The following is an 18409-nucleotide window of genomic DNA, read 5'->3' as shown; positions in this document are numbered from 1 at the left end:
TTTGTCGGTGCATAATCTCCTATTACACATGTTGCGTGCGATAAACTTCGCATGTTACATAATCCTCGCCATGTGCTTAATGACGTTTTTTCGTTATAAATAACCATGAAAAAATTAATGATGTTTCAAGGGATTTGCTCTGGAATGCAAAAATATTTATATAATTTAGAGACCTCTGCTGTCAAGTTATAGCGTGCACACTCGTTTCATTCGTTACACCAGTTAGAAACATTGATTGGTAAATTGCAAGGAAATAAAATAGTGTTAGATATCATATTACTTTTCACTTGTAAAATGGTCGTTGCTTAATACGTTTTGCTATGGAATCCATTTTTATAAGTAATACACGTCATATTAATTTAATGAAGTAACGATTCTGAGTCATTGTCAATTACATTGTCGCAATCAATTTGGTAGGAAGCTTCGTGACAACTAAATTGTTACTTGTTAATATCGATAGACCGATGGGATTTTGATTCATCTTTTACACCGTGCAAATTGCATATAGTTGCGCTGTATTCAATATCGAAGAATAATTTGAGCGCACGTAGGTACAATGGGGAACAAGCGGAAAGAAACGAACGCGGTCGATAGATCCCAACGTAACAGCACACGAGTTATTCCTGCGAACGGTAAATCGCGTCGCGCACGGAGAAAAAGTCATGCGATCGTCGCATTCCAAACGAGTCACATACAGCGCGACGGCACAGCTGTTGACGTATTATCTTAATGATGAATAACGGCACAAGACAATTCGCTGCGTGACTCGCAGGTCTTCCGGAAGTGGAGAATTTTTGCCCATGTTTTCACGACTCGTCGCATCCACGTATTTATTCTCGATCCATTTCGACGAACGTTTGTCGGACAACCATGATACGTCGAAATCGTTTCCTACGAATATTCGGAACTCGTACATACTGTAATGGTTTCATCGTATGAAAAAACTTGACGAAAGCTTTCCGCATCTTTGTATATAGTATTCTGTATATATGTATGTATGTATGTATGTATGTATAGTTGCACTAATACGATGATTTTTAATTATTCTGTTTCAGATTCTCCTCTCGCATTTCGACGCGTTCAAATTCCCGAGCTCCGAGGTGGTGCAATTCCGCGCACTGGTGACGCCTTGTATGCCGACTTGCGAGCCAGTGCAGTGCGACCAGGAAGAGATGACGGGCGAGCTCCGTTCGGTGATCTCATACGGCAAGCGCCGTCGTCGTCGTTCGACGGCTGCTTCGGCCCAGAGCCGCGAGGATTTGCTCCTGGTGCAATCGATCCAGATCACGGACAAGTTCGGTTTCGAACACGACAGCAAGGCGTCGAACGCTAGCACGGCGACTAGGGACACCGTTTTCGTCGAGAGCGAGGACGTGTCGTCGACGATGGGCATGTGCATCAATCTGGGCGAGGCGATCGTCGCTGGAACCGTGTTCCTCGTCGCTCAGATCGCGATCATCATCGCGTGGACCTTCTCCTGGCAGAGACGTCGCCAGATGCTGAAGCATCAGGAGGCCCTCTCGGTGTCGGTTTCCGTCCCCGGGATGCATTCCGGGCCGGGACGCACCGACAGCCTCTGTAAGTTGTACGACGCCGGATATTCGGCGCGCCGTTTTTGAATAGGCTTCGTTTCCTGTCTCCCCGGCGGCGTCTCGTCTTCCTATCGACATCAGCGTTCGGCCGACTTCGCGGAGTATCCTCCGGGCAAATAAGCATCCCTCCGATAGTCGCCGAAATCTCGAGAGCTTCCCATCATTTTTGGCTGCGTCTCACGCTTCCAAATCGAAATCTTCCCGCCGGCGATAACCGCGAGACAGTACACCGAAGGAATCCAATTGGTAATGTGTAGCAATTGCAATCGGGACTCGTGCAAATCATCTACGGTACACGTAATCGGTAAGTCTCATTGGTACATCGGACGAGTTTTGAAAATATCTTCGTATCGATAGAAGACAGTTCACGCTCTCTCTTCTTTTTTTATGTTATAAGAACTATCACACGCATACTCTTCTAAGGATAAACGATCGAACACCGCATTCATTAATTTCCGCTTAAGAACATTCACGAGTCACGGCCATCGATAAAAAGTCCATGAAATACTTTTAATCGCGGTTATGCAAAAAACTCGAGAACCAGTTGCCTTTTGCGATCGCCGATTTCTTCCCCGGCTGCGAAACGGTCGCGCATCCTCTATCGCGCCCCTTTTTTGCGGTTCCGCTCACCTGCCGCTGCATGGCAGGCGTCAATTAACGTGATGCGTACAACTAACCACCATGAAACGCGATAAAATCGTCGACTGCTCCCGATTTATTTTCGCGGCCGATAGCGAAACGATCCCGTCAGCTGCCCGTCGATGGGCTAATTTTATTAAAAGGAGTCGTCGAATCGCGTTAATTAACGGCTGCCATCGTAACGCAACAATTGCTCTAGGGACTCGACGTGCCACACAGTGGCAAGCTGGTAGAAGCAATTAGGCGATCAAAGCGGCCGACTCGATCGATTATCTTGCAGCTTCGTCATTCCTCGTTCATGATAGCGCATAATCCCTCTTGTTTTCTTGCGACGTTTCTCCCCTTATTCTTCCACTCACAATCAGTCCATATTTTTCCTGTCGTTCATAAATGCGAAACGAGACGGGATGAAGCGAAATGGACCGAAGCAGGACGAGGCGTGGTGCTGTTTTCGAAGGTGATGGGGGGGGGGGGGGGGGGTTGAGGGGTCGACGCGTACTTGCTGGGGCATCAGCGCGGGGCTCTAATTAGCATTAGGAATCGAGCATGATTATGCGAATGCTCCTGGTGGGATATCAGCAGCGAGAGGGGGGAAAGGGGAGGTAAATGCCCGTGGACCTTAGAAGCAGGGGTGGAAACAACTGAAACGGAACGACTGGCAACAGTAAGAGACAGCGGTAGAAACCGGCAAACGGAGGGTGGAACGCGAGTAAGGGGGTGGGCGGAAGGTTAATTGCCTCTTGTGGCGTCTCGGGGTTAAGCTAAGCTTCGTGGGGTTAGACGAGAATTCGGGAGCAAGAAGGGTCGTGAAACGAGACAGCGAAATGCCGTTGGATCGCGTCGGGGGTAGCTGCTATCTAGAACCAGCGTAACTGCCGTCCCTTTTCGATTTAACCTTTACCCGGGATCTGGTCATTCCTCCCTGCCGGTTACGTTCATTTACATTGCGATACGTGAGCTTATCAAGCTGGATCAACGTGCTCCGATGACGAATTATGTCCGAACCCTTGGACGAACCGAGGAAAAACAATCTCCTAGTCACGAAGCGAAGCGAATTTCTAAATTAATCAATTTTCATTGATACGCGATTGTACAAAAAAATATTGCAAATATCGTCCATGTTCATTGTGAGAAATATTTTATAGCTTTTACTTCAAATTATTTACGTGGTTCTACAAGTATCGGGATTACGAAAATGCAGGAACGGGCAACTGCTATTACGGTTAGGAGCGTACGTCTGAGAAGCCGTTTCGACATTTTACTAACAGTCGCTGGTAGTTGCGCGAACCCAAGCACAAATACAGAGAACAGTCGCGTCGCATCGTTCGGGAAAGTTATAACGCGGAGTCGATCTTAACTTGGGAACGTAGACGTGCACAATGCACGAAACCGCGGAGACAGTGCAACTGCAATCGGTTACATCTCGAGAAGTATTGCTATTTAACATAACAAGCGTTCCCGGTCGAGATTGCCAAAACTGGCTGCCTCGGAGTTTCGTTCGACCGATATTTTACGCGAGTTTAACTAGCAACCGATCTCTAGTTGCATATCGGGTGGCTTATTTCGATCTACCACTTAATTTAGTTGCAAATTATCTTCCCGGGCATTTCAATAATTTTTCATTCGCCATTTGAACATTTCCAAAAAGAGTTTCAATGAATAGAAAAATAAGCAGGCTTATTTTGGCAAAAGTTCTACAACTTTCGAGACTTTTTAAAAAAATAATAGACGGATTACATGTAATTTTGGTGGTAGAATTAAATTAGAAATTTAAATCGATTAACCGTGGCTTTATCGAATACAGCCAATACAAAGGCTTCGGGAGAGATCGGGTTAATTGAGAAACTTGAAAATCTGAATACACCGAACGAAGGGAACTGGAAGACTCAAAGACGAAAGAGGAGGCTAGGAACGGGCAAAGTGTTAGCTCCTGATTAAAATGGAACCTTTTAGTTAAACGAACCAGAGGACCGTCCTCCTGTTCGACACTTGTCTATCGTCAAAGTCGATAAACAACGCACAGATTACCTTGGGTTTATCCTTCGATTTTAACGACGAATTTCATTTCTTACTCTTTTTATATCTTTTATTAAAATTGCTAAAATGGTTCGAACTTAAATTTGAAAAATCAGATCGTCGATTTTATAAAGAATGCTTCTGTGAATATCGAGATTGTTATACTCGCTGTCATTTAATAAAATAATAACACGAGATCAGTGACTGGATACGCTGGGTATAGTCCTTCGGTCATCAGAGCACGCTCAGCCCATATCGCCTCTCCCGCTTCGGTGCTACAACTTTATACATAAATATCCCAGTAAACACATACATACATGTATAATGTAATAGAACGATAAGAGATGCCAACGAAGAAAGGTGCCTACGCGTATCAGTAAGCGACGCGACCTAATGACTTATTATTTTACATTTACGAAATATGCTAAGGATTTATTCGCTAACGCTGACGTAGTATATCCAATTTGCTTGTGGTGAGAGGGTAGAGCCAATTTTTTATAGACGTTCGAACGGTAAATGTACGAACGATACGATTGCGAGCCGCGAACGCGCACGTCCTTTGAGTGAAGTACATATGCACATACATCCGCACGTGCTGGGTACATATGTACGCGCGTGCGTGACTCGCCGCTCGCGATGTTTAGAGATATCATCCTAGCGCATACACGAGATGGTGCATGAAAAATCTGGTTCTCTCTCGCCCCGACAACGAGGAAGATTGGGAAACGTTCCACCGTAACGCGCCTCTCCTCCTGTATTCTTTCTAATTTCACATCGAGAACAACGTTTCTCGGGCCAGAGCGGCGAGGGACGTCCGAGATTTTCTCGCGCCATCTTGTAGAAGAAACAGCATTTCAAATATGTACTATGTAGTTCTACATATATATACATATATATATATATATAGAACGACGTCCGGGCACTTTTCATCGACTTGATCGAACCGAAGCCGGTTACCTGGCCGCCGCGCGGCGAGCGTTTGATACCAAGTCAATGGAAACTGCGCCGTTTCGTTGCCTCGAGGTAAGGTCTGTTACAAAGTAATTAACTGTCCACTATTAAAAGCGTATACGATGGAAGTAAAAATCGAAGCAAATCATGTATCGTTATTTGATAATACGTCATTAAGATTAAGCGAGCACGGCCGAAACTGCGAACGATGAAAAGAGCAGTAGCCGCCCCGTTCAAATACGATGATAATAATATTAGGCTCGAGGACGATCGCCGTTTCTCGACGATAAATGACGAACCCCTGAGAATATTCCACTTATCCCGGTTTCACTCCGACAGCTCCGCGCAAAAGTTTGCCCTCACGTTTTTTTTTTTTTTTCTTATTCCTCCTCCTCCTTCGTGCTCCCTGTGTTCCCACGCTTTCCTTCGCCTCGTCCTTCTTAATGAGCCTTATATTCGTAGCCTCGTCTTCTTTATCGCGAGTGTTTACAAATGCAGAGATGTCGGTGCTTGTCCTCGAGCCTGAGGTGCGCGCCCACTCCCGTCGTAAGCTTGAAAAGCTCGAGTCTGTTCTGTACCCTGACAAGCATATCTCCTTTTAGCTACTTTTCTCTTCTCACCTTCCGCCCCTCGCTTTTACCAATCCTTTTATCTCGCACCCTTTGTCCTATTCTCTTCTGACCGACTGAACTCTAAACGATTCTTACTTAGCAACTACGCGAGTCACGTACAGAGCTTACCCGACTATCGAGCATTCTTTTTTTTTTTTTAATAATGTAACACGCGCACCAACCCCTAATGGCTTATTTATTTCTTACGTTTAACGTGTAACGCTCTTCAAGAATACTCGTATCTTGTCACGTTTATGAATTGTCTCTTTTTTTTTTTTTAAATGTACTTCTACCCCGTTGCCTTGTACGCGTCCACGGCCGGCGTTTTGTCGTATGCCTATCACGTATTAAACAATCTTTTAATTTTGGACGCGGTACGCGCATTTGTACATTGTACATGACGAAAGACAACAGGCAGCATTGACAACGAATTCGTCCGTCCAATACTTGGGAATTCGTGCGCGCGCGTTTAATTAATTTCTCGTTATTTTTAATTCACTCTCTTTTTTTTTTTATATGCCACAGTATCAAGACATCACCCTTTGGCTAAACATTTCGTATATGTCAGTACCGTAATACACACGTTGTACATAGCATATATGGTACAGAGAAAATAAACTCTTTTTATAACGAACTGATTTATTTATTGTCGCCTTCCATCTCTCCTTAAATATATTCCAAAATAAAATAAACACTAAATACGATTATAAAAAATATATTATATTTTTATTTTAGTACGAAATCTATAAAGTACAATTTGAATTATTGCAACTAGTGATTGCATTAATATTTAAATTAAACTAGCCGCAAATGAAGCATAAACAGCGTAATGGACGTTCCTGATTCCTCTGAACGACCTATTACAACTGAGTTTTAAAGGCATCGGGTTCGCTCGAAATTTCTGAAACGGCGTAACAGATCCAACGCGCGGCAAATAGCTGGAAGGCAGCCCTTAGCTCGCGTGTTTCAATGACCAAGTTAATCTAAAGACCTGCTAGCAGCTTAAGTAGGTTTCCTGGTAAGATGCTGTTGCGGGACAGTTATAAACCATTTGGAGTGGTACAGAGGTGAACACCGCGCCGCTCTTCGAGGATAACCGACCGTTCAAATGGGACTTCTGAAACGAATCGCGCATCCCTAATGGCAACGGTTTGGCTCACGTACGTATCAATCAACGCATTATTATGCTAAATATGTGGGACCGTGCCTCGCCTATAAACGCGGTTCAATTTCGTCAAAGCCGAAATACAAGAATTATCGAACGAAAAGGGAAATTCTCAATCGAGTCTCGACCACTGATTTCATTGCTTTACGATTCTTTGATTTAATGTCTTGTAATAAAGTATGTGCATGTAATCCAATAAAAATATTCGCATTTTCTATTTGTCAGAAATCTGATGTAACTAGAATAGTACTACAGACTATATTCATATTCATACGTGAACAACATTAACATTTACTTTAATTATGTGAGACTGAAGTAAATCTAGATACGTTCTTGGTTTGAATGCGAGTCTATTCATTTCCCATTAAGATCTAAGGTTATCTGAAAACGGCTAATCTCGAATTCATAAGATCATTCGGTTCGCTGATAGCAGATATTCAGAAGATGCCAATTTGAAATGTAGAAGCGACCGCAACGTCAGCGATAAGTTGTTACGCGACTGCGATAGATGGGAGAAAATGTGTACGTGGAATATCGGGTTTTATTGTGCCTCGCGGACGAAAAGTGGACCGCGTAAGTAAGTAACTATCCGAGATCACGGATTTCCAGCGTCCGTTAGCCGGGTTTCGTTTCGTTCAATCAGCGTGGGAATCGTGTTCACCGACCCTGAGAACGAAATTTATGAGCTTGATACCGTGGTAAAGACGCCTACGGTTGACGTGGAAAATCATGGAATGCTAATGGACCTACTTGCTCTTATCTGCCAGAAAATTAGAGGAATACGTAATTCGATTATGCATCTAGTTTTCAACCTACCTCTATGGGAACGTCTAAATACTTACAGTAAAAGTAATATTAATCAAATGAATCATTTGTTTCTTGAGTTAATTAGATACGTTGCTCAAAAGAAATACAAGTCATTGAAGAGAAAAATACGATGGCAATATAAATTGTCATGATTGCCAGCTGATTTTTATTTACGTACCTTAATCAATTCAGAGATAATACATGTATCTAGAGGAATTTCTACGCGAGAAACGCACGGACGTTAAAACATTGAAGATGGAACACGTATTCATCGACTTATAAGCAATACATCACCCGATGCATTGAACTCGCAATCAGCGATGTCAAACTTAGTAAAGGAAATCGAAATTTGCTTTGCGGTTCATTCGATACGGTATTCAAATGGGAATTATTTTTCTGAAGTTTAATAAGAGACGCAGTCAGATTCCATTTGACCTCGCGCACCTTTCATTAAGTAAAACCCAGGGTCACCGTAAGATTTCAGTTATACGCGTACAGTGATACAGGGAATAAGAAACCGTTGGAAATAGCATGCTTCATCATCATCATCATTTGCCAAAATACAGGAATTGATCAATTCAATCAGTCTCACAAAACAAGAAATTTTATATTTAAATCATGTATGTTCTTTTTATTATGATTGTATATAACGTTTCGAATTTCCTGATAATTAAAATATTGCAATTAATTATTATAGAAATAAATCTTTTATTTGGTTAATCGACTTGAATTGATTAATATTCTACGTGTCGTGTGGCGACGACGATGTGGACGGGCTACGACATCGGCGAGATTACTTTCTTCTTCGAGAACAACCTTCGTATCTTAGACCGGGTCGAATAAACTGTGGGATTATCGTCGAGACTAGATCGAAGAGTTGGCGGGTGCAACGTTATCGTGCATTACACGACCGCGAGTCGACTGGGAACGATTCGGCGAGTCCATTCGACGGGTCGGCTATGTTAATGAACTGAATCAAGATAATGGTGCGCGGACCGTTTATACATAGTTTATGTGAGAGCAAAACGCGACAGGAAATATTCAGGCGCGGTTATGTGACACGATATGGCTCCATAATATCGACTAACATTTTTCCAGCCTGAGTATCCTCAACATTGTAAAATCTCAAAGTTCAATACTTTTACGTATTACATTGGAAGAATCGATGGTAAAAGAAAGTAACACGACACGGAAGCGATGGGAAAATCAGAAAAATAGAAACCACGAAAAGCTTTATTTTCTCGTTGTATCAGAATAATTTGAACATCCACATTCTGGGAAATTTTTCATGTCATCATAAAAACGGTGATTCATTCTCCAGCGTCCGTGGTACGTTCGCTCGCCGCGGGATCGATCACCAAGGAATTAAAATAACAACGCGCTAGGTATAAAGCGCGCAGGAAATTGGAAGGCGGTTATTATTAGAACAAAATAATATCCCTGGGGAAGCGGCAGTGGCAACCGTCGACGGATCATCAGTCACCGCGCCACTTCATTTTCTAAGGCAACTATATATATAAGATATTATATCAACTTGCCGACCATTTGTCAAAAGTCGAAACGTTTCACTGTCGAAGTGTCTCACCTGGAATTATCCGTTCGTGGCGCCAAGGTGGAGGGGTAAGGGACAATCTGTCTCATTCGAGATCATCTGACATTAACCCCGGGTTATTGATCCCTTGATTTTGGTGCCCACGTTCGTTACCTCGTGACGGTCAATTCGATCTTGGAATTATTTCCTAACAGACCGGCACGATTGGATCAGAGCCTCCTCCCCCCGTTCCCTCTCCTGCCCGTGGCTCGATGAAAGCACGGTAACGTTTTATGGGTTAAAATAGACATAATCACGTGGGACTCTTCCATTACTCTTATCTCCGATGCAATCTGTTTCCTGGCTAGAGGTAGAACGAAAGTAAAAGACAGGGTAGAAGGTAATCGCATGCGATAAGCAGATTCGACTAGAATTGATCCGCGAGGGAAAAAGTTGTTTCCCGTTAAATCAGGAAGCGTTCTCTCTTTTTTTTACCTGTCATACGTTCTCTCTCATTCTCGTAATAAAGATATCAGATTGAAGAATAAACTAATTTCCGTTGCTACACAACCGAATGATTTCCCTTCAAATAAAAAAGTAATTAACTATCTGTGGATCTCAGTGTATTTACTAGAGTTTGCTGTTACGCTCTGTAGAGAATTAGATGTATCATAAATTTTCATCTAAAACTTGTCCGACTGGAAGGTTTGCCTTATACATAGAAATCATGTTTTCTACCAAATTCATTCGTTTCAAAATCAGTGAAAAATGGTACTTTTTTGCCTTTCGTATGTAGAGCATAGTAATGAAATAAATGCTCAGTTAATCTGAGATAAAAAATGTCGATGCAATATGGAAAAATAAATTAAAAGCATCATGTGCATACACAATAGGAATATCTATGATGGAGTTGAAACATGTTTTTTCGATACTACAGGTGTTGAATAGAATCTCGTAATTGAAGTCTTTCACAATCTGATACATATGTACGTCTGTACAAAGCATTTTTCATACAAAGGATTTTGCAGTAAGAAATAGGGCATATTGAATAATCCTTTTAACGTCGATATTTGACGTATACAAATGTTATTATATTCGGAGGAACACATAAAATGTGTTAAAATTAGCGATTATTTTCATTGCCTTACTCGTACTAACAATACCCAATGATGTCCGGCTGTAAATTCGATCCATTTACGTTTAGATTAAATTACCACGTTCTTGCCCTCCACATTATCCCCTGTCTACCTCGAAATCTATCCATCAACCCGTTAAACATATGCTATAAAATTGAATTTCCTGTTCCCAGCGCCAAAAGTAGATGAAAATATCCGAGATTTAATTGTGAAACGTGATGCTTAACGCTATTCTTGATTAATACGCGAATCCTGAAGAGCATATTCATTAAATGAACGAAAAAAAAAACGTATAAAAATTCGATAAAGGAACGATGGTTTAAATTTCGCTCGGATGAAGAGCTTTTATCAATGCAAACAAACAAGTTAGTAACAAACAAATAATTTTATAAATCTCTTTGGCGACGAGTATCACTCTTCCTGTTTTATTCATAAACCTGTGATATATTTACAAAAATATCGGAGCACGAAAACTTAAAGAGTACGTATGATAACAAGAATAAAGATAACAAGAAGACTCGTCTTCGACAGTGATAATATTTTGCTCCCTCGCAGTCGACGGAATCGAATCAATCTTAGCACCAGGATTTTAGTTTATTCTAATAACATCTAGACATCACGATTTTCAGCAAAATTCTATTAATCGTATTAAGAATTTGGTATGAACACGTTCAGTGATCCTGAGAAAATGTATAATATTTTAGCGCGATCATTAATATATATCGAAGTAGTACAATCTTGAATTAAAAATGAAACGTAAGACTTTCGTACGCGATTAACTCTTAAGTAAATTGAAGCGGTGTTGATTCAGCAGCAGCAGTAGCAGCAGCAGCACGTGTATCAAGTTATTATTCTGAACGCAACGCCTATACGTCATGCACTTAATCCCATTCTTGGAGACAACTGGAGTTGTCCGTATCCCGCGATGAAAAGCGGAAAGCTCGAACAAAGTGTGCACCAGCCACGAGGCCAAGGAAAGTAGCCCCGTTGTAAGTAGGCGGCTAGGTTCTCGACTGCTAGGACGGATAAGGGTAAGGTAAGAGGGTCGAGTGGATGACTGACTGAAATGACGGCGACGGGATGGGGACGGGGTTGGTTGGCTGGCTGGCTGGTTCAGGTTCACTCCACTTCGTCCGCGCCGAGGTTAGGTTGGGTGTCACCCAAAGCAGGGTCGAGCGCACGAGCAGGAAAAGGAAGAGGAAGACGGCAAAGGAAAGGAGACGCGAAGTCGATGGGGAGAAAAGGAAGACTCCGCGTGGTGTATGAACGATGGCAGGAAGACAGAAATAAAGCAAACCGAGGGGGGAAAGAGGAAAACTGTCTGTTGTGAAGAAGGAGGCTCGCATTCCCGGGGGGCGGCCGAGCATACCGCAGGATGGGAGCAACTTTCCGCTTCGATCCGGCCGTGGCCGGCTCACGGTTATATCGGGGGAACGCGTGGTGTCACGTAAACCCAAAGAAAACACCTCCTTCGTCTTTCTTCTTTTCGGGCTTTCGCACTGCCATTCTGCAGTTACACTGGCTATCCACCGAGTATTTTCCACTCGCATTCTTCGCGGCCAATAGCTGGCATCGTTCATGCCGATGCCGCGTCTCCGCGCCAGTCGCTATACTTCGGAGAATACGGACGAATAAAAAGAGGTAGGTATCGTGACGGTGGCCGAGGGAATCGTGGAACCAGGATGAAGGAAATTCTTGATAACATTCGATTTCGTTCGAGGCACGAGGGACGTGCGGTCCGAGCTGTTATACGGTATCCCGCGTTTGCATGTGAGAAGATTAAGGATCGCCTTGCTTTTAAATCTTTTATTCCCCTTCAGTTGTTTTCTCAATTCTTTTATTCCACTTCAATTCTCCTTTTTATCAAGTTTGTAAAACATGCGTACATAGAATATATTCAGTGTGAAGATATTTTTATACTTTTTAGAAAAAATGATATTGCCTTGAAAATCAGAATTTCATGACATGCTTCTGAAATACGATCATTTTTTTCTTATTCATAATCAGTTATTAACTGCGTATCACTTGTTCCTAATTTGCTAAAAATTAAATATAATTGCACGCGATATGCAAGATGCCAGAAGATTGGAACGATTCAAGATCGCGTAAATATCTCGCGTTGTTCGCCGAGATCTCATTACGGTCTCCTCTTTTTTCCTTTAATTAGAGGCTCGCGAAACGCAGCGCCGAAACAACGAAGGTTGAAACCCAAACGTTTTCTCATTTCAAGGTTCGTGAATCTCCAGGAGCGGCAGACCTCTTCTTCCTCTACTTATGCCCTCCCATTCCCAATCCCGTCCCCGTTCCCTTCCGACCCCCGCCGTTCGTTTCTCTTCTTCGTTCGCTCTACGTCCAAACGTCTGCTTCCGTCTCTCAGGCGTCGTTCCAACAGCCAATCCGTCCAACTTCCCTGCTGCACTGGTGAGCTTCAAGTATTCTCCGAGTTTCAACCATGCGACCCTTATTCAAAAAGGTTTCCACGTGTTCACTGACTGGGAACAGTTCCGTCGGATTTCAGCGCGCACCCCTTCCCCCCACTCCTCTGCCTGCCTACCTCCTTCTAGGATTACCACGATGGAATAATATCCGAAAGCACTTTTCTAACTAAACGACTTCCACTCTATCCTGTTTGATCACCGCTGTCGATTGAGAGGAAGATTAATTCGATCGACGAATCGAAGAAATAACGGGCCCGAAGTCGGAAATGTTTGAGCAAGATAGGAACAATCGGACGCTCTGATTGAATCTCCCAGTTTCAAATCTGCGGTCGCTCTTTTTGCGGTTTCATCTGCATCAAGTATCCGCATCCTATGACGAATGCAGCTCGAATCCTGGCCATTGATAAAAAATGCACCATATTTAAATATTCACAATGTTGTTAGAGAAAAATCTGGAGATTTTCACTTTTTGGGCAAAAAGTATATAAATAGTAAATGTATTTTTCAGTACAGATTTATATCAAGACTAATTCTACTCGTCAACTATAATTAACTATATCTCGTTTCTTAATTAGATTCATCGAAAAATAATAGCAGTCGTTCGCCATGGGTAATTATTTTTAGCCCGGCCTGATCGCCGGTAGGTAGAACGTGGTTGGTCGCCATAAATTTTAATTATTCTCGGAAGCAAGAAGAAACACAAATGGCATTGTACCGGATGATGAAGTTTATGAATCGGTTTAAACCCCGGGGAGACAGCGGCATTTTATGACAGATCTTTGCAGTTCTTCGACTAGTTCCATCGTCAAGGGCTGCTCGCACTAATAAAGAATACGTATCATAAAACAGAATTGCCACCTATGACACGCGGATGAAAATTAACCTTTTATAGTCCTCCGCCCTATCGATATACAATTAGCATAATTCCATAGATGACATCAATATTAAAATGCAATTGTCTGTTCGACAAAGATAAATTTTCTAAATTATAAATTGCTGATCCGAGTAGAAGTCTTAAACGAAATACCGAATGTAAATTAAGTAAAGTCGATAACCCGAAAGTAATGTATTCGTACGAAACGTTCCATGATTAAAGGTAACAACTCGGAATTGAACGCGTCGATTATTAGATATGATTAGATAGACCGTCGAGGGACGAAGCGCCCAAAACTCCTCTGTACAATTACGATAGGATGTTCGATTAAAACGGGTGATTGCCACGAATTACCGGCGGTTAAACCATTTTTCACCAATTCCTGCCGGTCCCCTCGTATCTCCGCGTTGTTATCTACCACATAGTACGTATATACAGCACATAATGTCGCGCGCGCGCGCGCCGCGTTTCGTTTGCTTTTACGCGGTTTTCGTCGGGGCTGATAAAACGCACAACGAACGTTAACGAGCTCTGGAACTTTTGTTTCTAGCTTAGAGGTGCAATTTAAAGTTGAACTTCCAATTATTTACGCAACACGTGTGCCCAACTTGATCTACCCTCCTCTTCGACTAACCCCCTTGTCGTCGTTGTTGTTCGGTGAACGTATTTGAAATGAAGACAATTAATACTTTAAGCTTTTCGTTCGGGTCAAAGAATTTTCAGGAAGCTGCTCTCCCGCGTCCGCTGATTTCCCACGGGATACTAATCCTATTGTGGATGACTAACTTTTTGTTGGGCACTTCCAACTAACTTAATATACTTCTAACTACTACGGTGCGCCGCGACGCACCGGTCGCGTTGAAAAATATCCACGGGAGTCATTGCAGCGGTATTCTCTCTCAACCGAATAGAAGCTGTAGTCATAATAAAGACGACGAGACCGTAACGATTAAAACCAAAGCACGTTAGAAAAATATTATGCTTTGAAAATAGGAAATCTTTAGAAATTCTACATCCGAGGTAAGCTTATTCTTGCATTAGTTATTTTCTATCGAAACGATAAATGCAAATCTTCATTTCTCAATTATCTTCGAATTAAAGAAAAAAAAAACACGAGAACAATATATCCCACCGTAATAATGACTTGCGGACTTTTATGTGTTTCTATGATAATATTACATAGCTGGGATCAGCGGTAACGTAATAGAGCGCAGAGGTTAGCCAGGATATAATCCTTTGAATTGCTTGTAAAACTCGATTCAACAACGCGCAAACGTGATTCCGTCGGACGGCGAGCTCACGAGCGTGTCGTTTTAAACGAGTTGTGAGTTATGATCGTCACAAGTTTACGCTTCTTCGCGACGTTCCCGTCCTCCGCAAGCAAATTATGCAAATACGAGAGCAGTCACCGGCTGCCACGACAGCCATTCCACCTTCCTCCCTCCCGCGGCCGCCACCGCCACCTTTCTCCTTCCTGCTCCGCTCCTTCTTTTTTTTTCCAACCGGGATTGTTTGCAGCCGGAAGCTCCTCAACTCGTTTACGATGTCCGCAAAACAGCGGAACCCTTTCGCGTCCTGATAGACGAAACAAGATCCTTAAAGCACACACGAAGGCAATCCTGGTTTCCTGTTTTAGCGCGTGTTCAAGATGTAAATTATCCAATCTACGTACATCCAATAAAAACCATTTGCACTGTACAATCGAAGATACAAGAAAAAGATATATAAAGAGGGGATCATGAAAAAAATGAAATTGAATGGAATTCTTAATGGAACTCTAAATGAACTGAAGTTATTGCGATAGATATTAAATTTTTAATGCACAGCAAGAATCGTTAAACATTTATAGAGTACTCAAATTTTACATGTAATAATTTGATCGCCCACTGCGCTCGATTTATCGCGAATCGATAAAAATTAAAAGAACACACGTTAAAACAAAACTGATTTAATTATTCGTTTCGCCTAATTAGAAAGCTTTGTTTAAGCAGAATTAGATGAATTACCGTTGAACAGACATGTGATTACGAAATCGAATAAAATTGACGCTCTTCGAGTTTCGTCGATTTACATTACAATCGCGTGGTAATAACGTCGAATTCGATCAAACGTGGCAATTACTTATACGCAGTTATGTGATTACACATAGGTACCTACTAATTTATATTGCTTACAATTGTCCTTACAATATTGTCAACGTCAATTACGATTGATCACATAAATCCCATCTTATTTAATTAAATAATATTTTCGTTTAATATTGAAAGTATTCGAAGCTTATGATTTGTTAACATGGATAAAGAGGATAAGAATTTAGATAGATTATAATAATATAATCATTAAAGAGTGACACGACTGTTAAAGTTACAATACAATAAACGTTAACAGCGGTGATAATATAAAAAGATCCTGATCCATAACGTGTACAATTACAGGATGCGACGAGAGAACACGGCGCGGCGACGTGTCTGCCATTTGGCGCGACAATAACAATCATAAATCGGTTAATTAAACCGCGGGCGACGAGCTGGCGAGAAATCCGACTCGTTTTCGCACAACATCGAAACAACGGTGGTAGTCAAGAGGGGACACGGGGCGGGGACAGTTGGGGAGGGTATGAAAAAAAAAAGGTTCGGCTATCTGATCGAATACAAATTCGAAAACAACCCCCTCGTGATCGTTGCGTCCCGTAACGGGCGTGTAAACCGTGGCCGGGCCGCGTTTCCTCGATCGTTTAATAAACGTCAACGATACCATCGAGCGGTATCGATATCGATATCGCGCGGACGTAAAAAGAAATATGCGCGCATACGTTCGTTAAGAATAATGCAATATCCGCGATCGCCGGGCGCAATAATGATATATTGCCGAATGATAACATTCCGTTTCAGAGCCGCTTGCGGAAGGCCGTGCGCTATACGCGTCAGAGCCAGCGGTGAAGGGTGGACGGGTGAAGGGAGAGAGCGAGGGGTGAATCGGGGCACGGCGGTGGACGTGCGGCTCGGCGAAGCGGGGTGGAAGCGAGGCCGGACGGGAAGGGCAGTTGAAAACGGGAGCTCCGTAAACGTGGCAAGCGCCAATGCAGCATAACGACACAGCCAAATGGTTCGACCATTACCGCGCCAATATTACCTGCTCAACTGAATTATTGTGTCGAGCGGCAGCGCGAAATATCTGGCATCGATATTGAATCGGTGGCGGTGGCGGTGGCCGCCGTAGTGTGTACGGGAACGGTACGGCTCCGGATCGTAGAAGGAGAGGGGCGACGGGTGACGAGGATGAGGACAGCCGGTTGACAGAGAACGGGAACGCGTGAACAGATGAAAAAAAGAGAGAGGCGACCAGGGAATTTTTGCGAGAATGAATCTCCCGGGCACAAAAGCTCGATTTCATGGAATAACTTTCAATAAATTCTATCGTTGTGCCGTACGCTGAACTAACCCGATATAAGTTTCACCCGCCCTCGTCCTCCTGTCTTTATTATCCCCCGACTTTTGCCCGTCCAATTATTGTAACACACGGTTAGAGGAGGAAATAAATTTCTCGCGGTACAATAATTTGTAACCGTTCCTCCTTTTGACACTCTTACATTATAAGTATGGTATAACATTTGGAACAGTTCAATCATTTTAAATTGATGGTTAACGATGCATGCTCCTAAATTCCATGTATATTTTAACGAGTTTTAATTAAGCTAGTAATAAATGCATAAGGTCGATGCAAAATCATCTATGAAATTTTGTTTTAGTGTAATAATAACATCATTCAAGTCATAAATAATGTCATCGGGATTAATCGGTTTGCTCAAATATGTATTGTGAACGTACATTAAATAGCAACAGGCTTTGCAATAAATAACATTACCACTTCCTGTGTATTGGAACGAGATTTTCATATAAATTTATATTTAGAAATAATTGCAAAATTCAATCAGGATATAAACGTAACATTTGCAATTTTCCGATAGAATCAATAAATTATTAGATAATAACATAAAATCATTTTAATCAAGTCTTCCCTTCGCCAATATTCATTTCGCGTTTACATATAATTTATATAATTTTATGTATGTGCAGACAATATACCTTTCATATATACGTATTTTTATTAAACGATACGTCGAAATCAATACGTCACATTTTTTACCAGCAGCGGCCGAACAAATGCGAATCAAATTATTTGGTGCGTAATCATTTTCCACGGCACAGGATTAAACTTATTTGCGAGGGTGCAACGAAGCATGCAACCGTCCGGTGCATTTACTTCGAGCACTGCGCTGCGATTCGCGAAATCGCAGTTTATGGACTATGCTCGGGTTCCCGGTAATGTTCATCGAATTCATTTTGTTGACGCCGATCAATTATTATACCGTTGAAACCAGTCCTGGTCTGCAAACGGTGCAACAGTTCGTTTCACTGGCATATTAGATTTTAGATTAGCACACGTTTGCATTTAGGAATTCGTACACGACGCATGCCATTAAAAATTTTAATTGATTAACTCCACTCTTGTCCAAAATCGATTGCCAAATTCTGTTTAATTAACATGTATTATATCACAATTTGGTTTTTTAATTGTAAAGTCAAAATACATTTGTTTTAACATTCACTGAATCTTGAGAGTTTAAAACTGTACCTAAGCCAACGTTT

At 42.2% G+C, this 18409-nt stretch overlaps 2 protein-coding genes across 3 annotated transcripts in view; one reads left to right on the top strand and one right to left on the bottom strand.

Moving 5' to 3' along the window:
• The window catches only part of neo (ZP and PAN domain-containing protein neyo), a 188331-nt gene extending 185651 nt beyond the window's left edge, over positions 1 to 2680 (top strand). The window contains exon 8 of the mRNA XM_018025810.2: positions 1056 to 2680. Coding sequence (XP_017881299.1) covers positions 1056 to 1619 — 564 coding nt within the window. The 3' untranslated portion in view covers positions 1620 to 2680. The remainder of the gene's footprint in view (positions 1 to 1055) is intronic.
• Positions 1 to 18409, bottom strand: part of Atg16 (Autophagy-related 16) — a 417335-nt gene that overhangs the window by 234808 nt on the left and 164118 nt on the right. The window lies entirely within an intron of this gene.

The sequence above is a fragment of the Ceratina calcarata genome, unplaced genomic scaffold (assembly GCF_001652005.2).
Source record: "Ceratina calcarata isolate Rehan_Ccalc_2016 unplaced genomic scaffold, ASM165200v1 scaffold368.2, whole genome shotgun sequence".
NCBI lineage: Eukaryota > Metazoa > Arthropoda > Insecta > Hymenoptera > Apidae > Ceratina > Ceratina calcarata.
Note: the sequence above shows the minus strand (reverse complement) of the source record. Positions and strands in the feature narration are given on the sequence as shown.